Source organism: Panthera leo, chromosome B1 (genome assembly GCF_018350215.1).
Source record: "Panthera leo isolate Ple1 chromosome B1, P.leo_Ple1_pat1.1, whole genome shotgun sequence".
Taxonomy (NCBI): Eukaryota; Metazoa; Chordata; class Mammalia; order Carnivora; family Felidae; genus Panthera; species Panthera leo.
The window spans coordinates 46629911-46643317 of NC_056682.1; the positions used below are offsets into that span (position 1 = coordinate 46629911).

General features: G+C 40.6%; 1 protein-coding gene across 5 annotated transcripts in view; it reads right to left on the minus strand.

Annotated features, from left to right (window-relative positions):
* UNC5D (unc-5 netrin receptor D) overlaps window positions 1–13407 on the minus strand; it is a 547712-nt gene that overhangs the window by 186786 nt on the left and 347519 nt on the right. For all 5 annotated transcript variants that reach the window (XM_042934906.1, XM_042934905.1, XM_042934910.1 and 2 more), the window contains exon 4: window positions 5022–5125. In XM_042934906.1, the coding sequence (XP_042790840.1) occupies window positions 5022–5125 (104 nt within the window). The remainder of the gene's footprint in view (window positions 1–5021; window positions 5126–13407) is intronic.

Here is a 13407-nt window from a genome sequence, read left to right on the forward strand (position 1 = left end):
TCTTGGAACCTCCCCTTGCTATACAAGCATTCCAACCAAGTGATCAGTCAATGACAGAACTGATTTGGTGTCCCGCAGAAAGAAGGGAACCTTCTCCTTACCCACAGTGCATTGACTAAGGCCTCTGACCTTCTTAAGTTTTCTAATTCCAGCAGGTCATGACTCCTCAGTGAGATTAAAACAAGAACAGTGCCTGGCAGGCAATGGCTCAAGGCTGGAATCTGTCAGTCGCTTAGCTTTGGGGCCTTAACTCTCAAAGACATTGAATTATTTTGAGTAGGCTGTTTACCTTGATGTGAGCAGAATTAGCCTTAGACACTAAGCCTTTATGGCAAGTTTTATTGTCCAAGGCAAATATAACCTGTTAAGATTTACAGGCTTTATTAACAGCAATAACCATTTTATGGCCAACATCAGTAAATCAGGGTTTATTGAGAACTCTACAATTTTAATCTGTGGAAAACCATTAAAATGTCGGATTTTCATTGGACATAATTTCTAACTTTTATGAAAGATAGATTTTCCATTTAATTGGGGAGTATAAAAAAGTGCAGTGTGGGATAATGAATTGTTTTGAAAAGAGCCAATTGGTTTTAGCTAAACAACAAGTGTCAAACACTAAAGTTGCTATCTTTAGTTAGAACTGTCCCAAGACTAAGGTTAACAGTAACTGCAGTGACAAAATGCTCTAATACATCCAGCAATAGGAGCTCGTGGAGTTTAGGAAAGGTTCAATTATCATCTGTTCAAACCGTAGGTATTTTGGAAAGAGTGTGTGACCTGTTATTTCATCCAAACCAGCATGCAAACGAGTCTGGTAAGAATCTTCAAATTCATATGCTACTTTTGAGAAAGTGTATTTACTACTCCTGCGACTACCATTCATAAGACTCTTCAATGGGGTAAGCAAGGTACAGAAACACAGATACTCACCAGCTTCTGTCAATAACCATTTATTTCTTCCATGTGACAGATTAAAAGAGAGGGAAGCAGAGAGCTTTTGATAAGGGTCTTTGTCCTTGGATGAGCTTGTGAAGGAAGAACAGGGGGCCCAGGCTGGAGGGGCAGAGCTCACGTACAGTCTGGGGTGAGGAGGGATGGTCTGAGAAGCACACTGTTTTTTCATAGGGTTGAAAATGCGTCAGATATCACAAGAGTCTCTGTTTTAATCTGGTTCTCCGACCACCAGGCTGCCCTCCATCTTTGCTGAGAATTAAAGGTTTGTGAAGCTTTATGAAAGACTAGGCTAAAAAGGAAGAAGATAAACCACAATAATCTCTACTATTTGATACTAAAGACTGTTTTGAATGTTCTTGTTTCCCCACACCCCCCCTTCTTTGTCTCCCAGCAATCCTACAAGGAAAATATCATTCCTATTTCCAGATGAGGAATCGGAGGTTCAGGGTGGCTAGTAAATTGCTATCAGTCACAGCATTGGGAAGTGCTAGTCAGTGTTTGACTCTTCAGGACAATGAGCTCTGTCATGGCTACAGCCAGATGAAGGAAAAATTGTAGTAAGGGTAGAGATCACCTTGGGGTCTCTTGTCTCCCCTTTCATATGTCTCCTTTTCTTCTCCATGGCCTCCTTCTTGTAACTCTGGAAATCCTGTACCTTCCTATCACCTAGGACAGCATCAAACCCAGGCTCCTGGCCCTTGGGAGCACAGAGGTTCTAGACATGCCCCACTCCAGGCTCCTCGTCCTCCTGAGCTCCCAACACCTCTATTTTTATCACTGCTCTATTCGTCGTTTTGCCAGCAGATTACTTATTTGAAACAAAAGAACAAAGAATTTACAGAAGGTTTAGGATTGGCATATTAGCTAGAAGAAATTTTAATCTCTATTTCTAATGGTGGAAGGTCCGGAGCATAGCAAACAGATATGTTACCACTGGCCTCTGGGCTCTCAAGCTTCAAAAAGCTTGGGGAAAACTAAATGAACCCAGAGTCTCATTAAAAACAAAAAAAAAAATATTAGAGAAGAAAAAATGATCTGAGCTTTAAGGTTAGAATAACTTTCTAGTGATCCAAGAGCTTGGACAAGTTCCTATAAGATGGACATGAAAATACCTGTAACCTTCTACCATCTCACTTGCAAATCAAGTGAAATGACATAGAGAAGGGAGTCCTGGGTGGCTCAGTCTATTAAGTGTCCAACTCTTGATTTCGGCTCAGGTCATGACCTCACAGTTCAGGAGTTCGAGCTCCATGTCGGGCTCCTCGCTGAAAGTGTGGAGCCTGCTTGGATTCTCAGCCTACGTCTCTCTCTGCCTCTCTTTCTCTCTCAAAAATAAATAAATAAACATAAAAACAAGAGAAACAATAGCGAAGGCACTTAACACAGAACCTGGCACATGGGGACATTCTATAAAGGGTAGCTCTTCCTGAGCTTACACAAACCACCTTCTGTGGTCAACAGATGAATTAGTTGCCAGGGAAGTTCTACCTTACAGAGAGAAAACAATTGTACATGTCTTAGGAAAACACAACTTGGACCTGCCCCCAAGATGCCTCTCGATGTGTCAAGGAGGAGACCTCCTAGGCCACTGCAGGGCAAAACCCACTGAGATACCAGTGGCCCTGCTAGCCACAACCCCTTCCAGTGATGACCCCATGGCCCCACAGGAGGTGGGCAGCAAGGGAACCACGTGGTGGAGAGGGAGGAACATTCCCGCGCAAGGAAGATAATGGAAGGTGTCTCACAGTGACAATTACATCACTGATCAATTTCCAAACACAGTTCCTATCACTGCCACCCTGGAGAGTCATTAGCTAACTACAGGATCCTCACTTGACTGTGAAGTCAGAAAGCACAGTGGTGCACTCTTGCAGACCTGGAGACCGCATGACGGGCACTGCAGACATCTTCATCATGGGAGACCCTGACAGGGGAAGGGTATGTACATTTTCCCTTTCCTTCTCTACCCTTTTTGATTTCTTCTGTCATTCTGCCCACCCATCAGCAAAAACACAGATGTCGATGGTAATACCAACCATGTAAGCTATTGCACACACTAAGAGAGCTGTAAATACTGGTGTGCAGATATAGGTAGTAACCAACACATAAATTCCAAGGAAACCCTGGTGTTTGGATTTGAGATGCTTTCTTGCATTAAGATGATGCTATAAATGCTTATCAGGGCTCCATAATAGCCCATTAACCCACAATGTAGCCGAAACACTCTCCAGATCCATCCTATAACACAAAATGTAGAAAACACAGCTCTCCCTCATTCTCAGCTCAGAATGTCTCTTTTCAACCATCCTGTAGCCCTGGCTTACTCCTTGGGATGGCCCTCATTTAATATCAGCCAGCCTGGCTCTGAGATTTATTCCTAATAACATAAACATGATTAAAATAAAGTGTCATTTGTTGTCAAAGGGAGAATAGGAAGGTGTAGGGAGCTGAACAGGGATCACCCTCCCCCGCCAAGATTTCCTGTCCACACAGACATTTGTTTTTTTTTGTTTGGCTGGTTGGCTGTTTGTTTGTTTTTAAGGTTTATTTATTTTTGAGAGGAAGGGGAGGGTGAGAGCAGCGGAGGTGCAGAGAGAATCCAAGCAGGCTCCAGGCTCCAAGCTGTTAGCACAGAGACTGACATGGGGCTCAAACTCACAAACCTTGAGATCATGACCCGAGTTGACTGACTTAACTGACTGAGCCACCCAGGCACCCCCCACATGGACATTTGTAAATCAGGATTTTGAGAGGTAGGTGGTGCTTATAGCAAACTGCTGACGCCCATGCTAGACTCCTGAGAGCAGTAGGGTGTCCTGAATGAGAGTGATGCGTTCCCCTGTGCACTGAACGCCCTGCGGCCTCTCACCCTGCTCTGGAAACTACAGCACACTCTGCAAGAAACGGAAAGGTAGCAAGAGAAGGACCAAAAACCTTCCTGTTTCACATTAAATAACAATCTAAAAATAAGCATTTTCCTTTCTAATCATTTCCTATCATGCATGGAATGTTCACTTTAATTTTCAAGTCCGTTTGCTTCATTTCTGTGAACTTGAGCTTTCAATAGTGCCCACCCAGCATGCTTTCTGTCTAAACATGCAAGTGTGTGTGTTTTTCCGCTCCCTTTTATTTTCTCGATTCCTTTGTCCTTCCAATTACAAAATCCCACAGCAATTTTAGCGAAAATGTGAGGTAAAGGCTTCTTCTTCTTTTTTGTTAAATCTCTACCTCTCAGTGAATAAACAAACCACAGCTCTAAAGACATTTTCCTAGCTTCCCACAGAAGATCCACAACTGAACTATCTACTGCTCAACTCGGGCCTTCATTTATAAACTTATCATTCTATTAAGCTTCCCTTGTACTTCCCCCCTTCACCCTCAGTATCACCTTCATGACTGTATTACTCATCTATGAGAACATCTTTTAAGAGGGCCCGAAAGGTTTAGGAAGCCTTTGCCATGACCACAATGTGTCATCATTGACAATTAGATTCTAATAGTATAGGAGAAGTCCTAGAAAACATGCAAGGGCAAAAACCAAGAGTGACTCTGGACTCTAGACTCCCACCGTGAAGGAGACCTGTGGCTTCATCACTTTTTATATTCCCCATGCCCAGCACAGTGCCTACAGCATAATAAACGCTCAGTGGATGTTTGTTCCGTAAGTAAACAGAGACTGAGTACAAACATTAGTGAAACTTGTGGCACTAGGGTCATGTCCTTCCCTGGGCACTTTTTCACGTGACAGGTTGAGCCATGACCCAAGGTGCATGTCAGAGTGTCCCAGGCGACTGACTGAGGACACAGAGGATGCCACCTGTGAGATCCGAGGTCACTGAAATCAAGAACACAGACCAAAATCCTACTCAGGCTACCTCACAAGAGCTTTGTGTCAACAACAAAGTAGGCGAGAGACAACCTCCTCTTCCAACTTACTTCCTTCGCAGTATCTTCACCTTTACCAACTGGGTCCAGAGAGCAAGAATGCCAGACAGACTCTTTCACTTCACTTATGACCACAGAGGACTCTGTTCTCCCTCCTGGGACCAGGGCTGGTGTCTTACCTCAGCAGCAGGGACTCCCTCGGGTGGCCGGCAATGCAGCACTATCATGCCTTCAATGGGCACCTCCCTTCCCTGTGGATCTTGTTCGAAGTTTTTCCTTAAATCTGCAAAACAAACAAACAAACAACAACAACAACAAAAGTGTGAGGTATAGGACAATTTGCTCTAGGGCCAATATTCTTCACATGTGGTCCAAATACAATAAAATAGTGAGCTTAATGTCGCAAACTGGGTCGACACAGAGAGTCACCGTTTTTAGGAGTTCCAGACATGAGAAAATCGTTTTCCCAAATATTTGAAATAAACCATAACAGAACTTCCTATGCTCCATGCTGCCGTGAAGGAGGAAAGGTTTACTGGGGCGCAGAGAGAAAACAAACAAAAAACAACTCATTTCCTGAGTCTTTGCCAACATAATCTGCTTAGCATCTGATGACACACTTGACCTAATAAGTTGCCATCCACAGCCATAATTGTGCAGTTGAGATGCACATGATTTTTTTTTATTAACTAAAGAATGCATTATTAATCTGTAACCTCTGCCTTTTCCTTAACTCTCTAGGGGGCTCTAGAAGATGGTAATAGAGTGAGATTACCTATTAGTCTTTATGTGTAACCAGGGAGAATGGGGCAACATTCAACCACCACGAAATCTATAACCCATCCAACCAAACATATAATTAAAAAATACAACGCCCTCCAGTCAAACAGCAATGCTGCGTATCTGGGTAGTGCCCTTCATGGAAGGCTCGAGGCACTTTGCAAACAAGCTGCACTATTAACCTTTTACACATGGAAGGGTGATGCCCGGGGAGGTTAATTGGTTTGCCAGTGGTCATGGAGAACATCGATGCCAGCGAGGGGGAAAAACTGCACAGAGCTTCCTGACATCCGGTCTCTGCCTGCTATAGCCAGCAAAAACTTTCTTAGGGAGAAGGACCCAGAGAGTTCAGAGAGAAAGCATGGCTTGAGTGGCTTTCCAGTTGAGCGCTTGCTTCAAGAACCAAAGTGTGAGCGGGTCTCCGCTTGTTGCGAGGTGTCACAAAGCACTGATGATTTTACAGCACAGGCTTAACTCCTGCCATCACCTGAAATCCTGCACTAGTAAAACAAAGGCGGCTTTTACAAGTCTTTCTCGATGTGAACGGTTCCCCCTCCCTCCCAGACAATGTATTTTTCTTCAATTGAGTATCTCAAATTACAGGCTGTGGATTTATTGATTTAATTTTCTTTAGTGCTTACACTAACATGAAATATGTTCCCTGTAAAGAGCAAGAGCTCCAGAATCAGTTACATCTTTACAAATTGTATAAATACATTAAACTTGCTTTTAGCAAGTCAGAAACACTGGATGAATAACAAGCAGAACCATCCATGTATTCACTTTCTTCCCAATTCTAGTCTTAATGTTTTCCCTCCCAGAAGCAACTGACGCCTTTTGTCAGTAGTGCTATATATTCAGGGATCTTCATGAGTATATACGAGGCAACAGATCTTAAAAGGACTTGCATTGCAGGCAGGGGGCACATCCTTCTTCTCATTTCTCTCCTGCCCCCCAAATCATGAAGCCAGATTCCTTCTATTCCAGATCCATAAACTGCCATAGCACTTATGATTCAGAATTTCTTTTTTTTTATTATTTTTCTTTCTTTTTTTTTTTAATTCACCCTCAGTTTGTTTTACTGTATTTAAGAGTCTGATTCAGAATTTCTGACTGCAAGTGTGATAAGGGTCACCTGACTGCTGATAAAACCATGAGTGAAGAACTGTGAATAAACCCTAGAGTGAAAAATCTCCAGTTTCCTGCACGATTTGACCACAAAGTTTCCTTTGCTTTCCCCCAGGGGAGCTGTGAGTCAAAAATCCTTCCTCCTTCTGATTCATTCACTCATCAGGACTGGACTGAAACCAGTGTAGCACAGAGTGTGAGCATGACTTCAACAGGAGTTTTGTGAACACTCAGTTTGCTAAAGGAAAGGGTTGAGTTTTTGTGGCTATTTTTGTTTGGTTTGTTTGCCATTTTGTTTTTCTTGATTGCTTTGTTTTCCAAATGAAGCCTCCCTTGGTGCTGCTGAATAATGGTTGCTGCTTTGACAACACCACATAATCTGTATTCAACCAGATGAAGCACATAAAACAGAGAGTGGGACTTTCTGTTTTGTCTTCCAGCTCTATTTCCTTTCTTTGCTCAGGAGAAATGGAAATGGTAACCAAACGCATAGTTTATGGTTAGCTCCTCACTCCACTACTCTAATACACTGGCAGGTGAAAGGAAAGTTGGGATGAAAACATCCAATATACTTCCCCATTCCCAACAGCTCCATAAAATAGGTAAACATGCAGCTAAAAAAGGAAGCCCTGCATTTCCACTGGGATGTAGGAAAGGGTAATGTCTATAAAGAAGAAACACCTAGTGGGTCTCATCCAGCCAGGATCAAACTACAGGAGGGACCTACCCAACCTCTTGCTTCTCCCCAAGTGACATTGGGACTCACTGGCAGGGTTCCAGCCAGAAGCATATTAATACTCCTCAGTAAGGAGAGACAAAGATGAAAGGCAAATCAGCGATGGAGTAGGGGGTCAGGGGAAAAGTATGATGTCATGTATCAGGATCCAGCTCATAACAAGCAGCCAGCCACACACCAGATAGCACACCAAGTAAGAAACACAAGCATCACCGAGTCCTGCCCCATACCTGAGGCTAATGGTAGAACTTTGGTATTTCTGACTCCTAAGGAGAGAAAACAGACCAAATTCCAGCTGGCTATGAAATATACTAAAAATCATGGAAATAAACCCTTAGACACAGAGGTACATGCTTCCAGCTCTACCTCTGATTCCCACCACAGGTCATCTAACCTGATTAGTTTCTTAATTGGCAAAGTTACATACTTTGATCACCTATGTTAGTTCTGAGGCTTGAAAGATTTAGATAGGAACCCATGCAACTTCCAGTAGTAGAGAAAATATCCCCAGCCATATAAAAAGAACTCTACAAATAAAGGAGGCAAACCATAGAAATGAGATTCAATGGCTTCCTCTAAGACAAGAAACAAGAGACATTTTTATAGAACTTCTAATTTGAGCTTTTTAAAGTCAAAACAAAATAGCAACTGAGAATCTAGAGTAGGGAGTTATAAATAGGATAACATCTGAGATCAAGAAAACTGCCACTATGCAGGGGGAAGAAAAAAACAACATAAGTGCTGAATTAGAAGTATACATACCATGGAGACCGTAAACAGCATCCTGAATATTGCAGAAAACTAAACTAGTGAGGATCCAGTCAGGATCCAGGCAGGAAAAGGAAAAAAGCAGAGGGGTTGGAGGGGACCAAAAGAAGAGGTTGGGGTTACAGAGCTGTGAAGCACTGGGCATGGGTGCTGGCACCTCAGGAACGTGGAAGAGGGATTTAAGAAATCAAGACCAAGACCTCTGAAGAAAGACTGTCCATCAATCTGGTGCTGGAATCTCTGTGGGTCCTAACAAAGCTGGTTCTGTTAGTACTTGAAACAAAATAATAAGCTGGAAACAAGAAGCAACTGCCACTTCCAGGATGAAGAAACTCTACTAGGGTGATGCTGACAGGGACAGAAAATTAACAAGTAGACTTCCTCCCTCTTCTACTGTTTAGTCTCCTCCCCCGCCCCCTACTGGTGGAGCCTTACAGGGAGCCAGGATCTGGCAAAGAGGTACCTGCTCCAGCTTTACAAACTATATACCAGTGGTCTTAGAGGCAAGAGACAACAGCTATGTAACCAACAAAACCCAGTTTATGAGGCTTCCTCTAGTAGGGCTCTTAAAATTTCTTACTCCTCACTGTTCTCCTCATTTCTATAAAGGGGGGGCTTTATATCTGAGATGGTTGCCCTCATACTCTCAGGGCTACTGAACACCCGATATAGAGCATGTCCTTAACAAATATATGTTGAATGCATGTGCTAAGAGGAAAATTATAAAATGATAATAAATTTTCCAGCAAAAGAACAAAATAAATAACAAAAGATAATGTTGAGATAGAGAAATGCAGTATAAAATAGAATAGGAATTTTAGAAAGAAACAAGAAAGAAAATAAATGATAACCTATTTAAGAATGATAATAATTCTTCTCTGAGGTGAAAAAGGACTTGAGTTTGCAAAAGAGCTCACTGGATACAAGGCAAAATAGTATTAGAAAGAAAAAAAAAAAGATCCTAAATATGTCATAGTTAAAAATTTTGAATTTTAACAAAATTAAGAAAATTAGAAACATAATTTTATAAGTATCTCAGGAGTAAACAAACTGATGTAACTAACAATTTCATGGACTAGAATAATTAATATTGTTAACATTTCTATACTATCCAAAGTCATCAATGGATTCAATGCAATCTCTATACAAATTCCAGTGGCATTATTTAATGAAATAGAAAACACAATCCTATAATTCACAGGGAACCACAAAAGACATTGAAGGCCCAAAGCAACCTTGAAATAATAAAAAAAAAAGAACAAAGCTAGAGGCATCATACTTCCTGATTTCAAACTACACTACACAGCTACAGTAACCAAAACAATACATTATCAGCATAGAAACAGACACATGGATCAGTGGGGCAGAATGGAGACCCCAGAAATAAAACCTCACATATACAGATATCTAATATTTGACAGGTTTACAATTATTCTAAATGAGGAAAGGGTATCTCTTCAATAAATGGTGGTGGGAAAACTGGAAAACCACATGCAAAAGAATTACCTTGGACCCCTACCTTGTAACACAAAAATTAACTCAAGATGTATTAAAGACCTAATTGTATGACCTGAAACCATAAAACGACTAAAAGAAACTCTAGGGAAAAAGCTTCTTGACACTGGCCTTGACAACAACTTTTTGGACATGACAACAAAAAACACAAGTAACAAAAGCAAAAATAAACAATTAGGACTATGTCAAAAAGTTCTTGTGCAGCAGAAGAAATGATCAACAAAGTGAAAGGCAACTTCTGGAATGGGAGGAAATATTTGCAAACCATATTTCTAATAAGGGGCTAATCTTCAAAATATCCAAAGAATTCATTCAACTCAACAGCAAAAGAACAAACAATCCATTAAAAAAAAAATGGGGAAAGGACCCAGATAAACGTTATTCCAAAGACAACGCACAAATGTCCACCATGTACTTGAAAAGGTGCTCAACATCATTAATCATCAGATAAATGCAAATCCAACCCACAGGGAGATACCACCTTGCTCCTGTTAGAATTGCTATCGTCAAAAAGACAAGAGATAAGTGTGGATGACAATGTGGAGAAAAGGGAAGCATTGTGCACTGGTGGAGGGGCAGTGAATTGGAGGAGCCACTATGAAAAACAATACGAAGACTCCTCCCCCCACCCCAGATTAAATATAGAACAACCATAAGATGCAGCAAACCCATTTCAAAAGAAATAAAATCACCATCTCGAAAAGATGTCTATATCCTATGCTCACTGCAACATTATTCAGAAAAACATGAAAACAACCTAAGTGTACATCAACGCATGAATGGATGGAGTGGGGTGTGTGTGTGTGTGCATGTGTGTTTACATAGATGTGTATGTGCACACACATACACACACACAAAATGGAGTGTTATTCAGCTTAAAAAACAAAAACAAAAAAACAGGGGCACCCAGGTAGCTCAGTCAGTTAAGCATCTGACTGTTGATTTTGGTTCAGCTCAAGTTCTCACCAACCATGAGATCAAGCCCTGCATTGGGCTCTGTGCTCACAGCATGGAGCCTGCTGGGGATTGTCTCTCTCTCTCCCTCTCTCTGCCCCTCCCCTGCTCATGCTGTCTTTCTCCCTCTCTCTCTCAAACAAACATTTAAAAAATAAAATAAGAATAAAGAACCAAATCCTGCCATTTGAGACAACACAGATAGGACTTTGAGGGCATTACGCTAAATGAAGTAAGTCAGACAAATACTGTATGATCTCACTTATATATAGAATACAAAAAAGCTGAACTCACAAACAAGGAGAAGACTAGTGGTTGCCAGGAGCTGGCAAGTGAGGGAAAGGATGGAGGTCAAAGGGTACAACTTCCAGTGAAAACATGAGTAAGTTCTGCGGACCTAACATACAGCATGGTGAATATAGTTGACAATATTGTGCTGTTTACCTAAAAGTTACTGAGAGAGTAAATTTAAAAAAAAAGAAAATATGTAGCTATGTGAGGTGATGGATGTGTTGACTAACCTTACTGTGATAATCATTCCACAACAAAAACGGATACCAAATCATGGCAAATTGTAAGTTACACAAGGTTATTGGTTAGGTATATCTCAATAAAGCTACATAAATATTTTTTTTAAAAAAGAAGTGATTGACAATGAAACAAAAATCAGGCTAGGATTAGAACTTTTTCCTATATTAGCATATACCAGGGTATAATTAATCATACCTATTTATTTTTTTTTAATGTTTATTATTTATTTTTGAGAGAGAGAGAGAGAGAAAGACAGAGCATGAGTCGGAGAGGGGCAGAGAAAGAGGGAGACACAGAATCTGAAGCAGGATCCAGGCTCTGAGCTGTCACCACAGAGCCGGATGTGGGGCTCAAACCCACAAACCATGAGATCATGACCTGAGCCAAAGTCGGATGCTTAACCAACTGAGCCACCCAGGCACCCCTATGTTTTTATTTTTGAGGAAAAGAAAAAAAACAAAAGAGCACAGGTACTATATTTTTCTTCCCAAACAAGTTATTATACATGAGCAAACTAACAACAATACAGTCTCAGACACGGCAGAGACAAGAGAGATTTTAATCAGCTGCACCCCCTTCCTGAAAAAACAATTACCTTTTTTAAAAATGAGGCTCAAAGTAATGAATTAGTAAGTATTTGGAAGTTGTGGTTTCAAAACATTTGGCAGTGGGCAATAAAACACACTTGAAAATGTTCAAATCTAACTTTTTTATGATATAGCAAGGAATATTCATGTAATTATCCAAAAACTCTGGAAAAATAAATGCATAACACCTCATAAGCATGCATGTTAAGTAATGATAAGGATTTAAACTCCTAGGTCATTTGTTCTAGAACTCGACTAGTAAGACTGCACACTTTTGAAGAAGGTGGGGCTGGAGACTGAGCATCCATTTGAATTCTGGGTCTGCCACCTACTAGAACCTTGACTTGGTAAGTATTTTTATCTCTCTTTGCCTCAGGTTCCTCATCTGCCAAATGCGGATAATAATTTTCATCACATATAGTTTTGTGGGCATTAAATGCTAATACGTGTAAAATCGTCTTAAGAGCACTGGGTACATAACACAGCTTAATAAAGGTCACAATTACTAAATCCTATTATAAGGCTGCAATGATTAAAAGGAGGAGGCTTTTTCATAAATCAGATATACATATTAATTATAAACTGGAAAATTTTTCAAAGACTCTCAAATGAAAAGTATAAATTAATATATGATAAAACCATAGCAGTCACAAGATACTTATTTGGATCTTAGGATAGGGAAAGCCCTTCTAAAGAAAATTAAAAGAAGAATCCTTAAGGAAATGATTGGTAGATAATGTTTGGTAGACATGTCAAACTAAAAACTTTCAATCTTGAAGGGGCACGTGCACCCCAAAGTTTATAGCAGCCCTAACAACATAGCCAAATAATGGAAAGAACCCAAATGTCCATCGACTGACGAATGGACAAAGAAGGTGTGGTATGTATACATACATATGCACACACACACACAGACACACACAATTGAATATTACTCAGCCATCGAAAAGAATGAAATCTTTCCACCTGCAAAGATGTGGATGGATAGACGGTATCATGCTACGTGAAGTAACAGAGACACACAAATATCACACAATTTCACTCATATGGAATTTAAGAAACAAAACAGATGAACATAGGAGAAGGAAAGGAAAATCAAATAAGATAAAAACAGAGAGGGAGGCAAACCATAAGAGACTATTAACCACAGAGAACAAACTGAGGGTTGCTGGAGGGGAGGGGGGCAGGGAATGGGGCTAAATGAGTGATGGGCATTAAGGAGGGCACTTGTTGTGATGAACACGGGGTGTTATATGGAAATGATGAATCACCGAATTCTACTCCTAAAACCAATACTACACTATATGCTAACAAACTTGAATTTAAATAAAATCCTGGAAGGAAAAAAAAAATGGCCTCAATCTCAAACATTACAAGCAACATTATGGGCAGAGGCTGGACAGCCTTATTACACAAACGGCATTATTACAACAAACAAAAAAGATAAATACCCTAAAACAAAATGGCAAAGGGGCATTTAGGCAACATTCATAAGAGAGAAACAACTAATAGAGACAATCATAAGGCCAATATCCCTAATCATGAAAGAAATGCCCATTTAAAAAG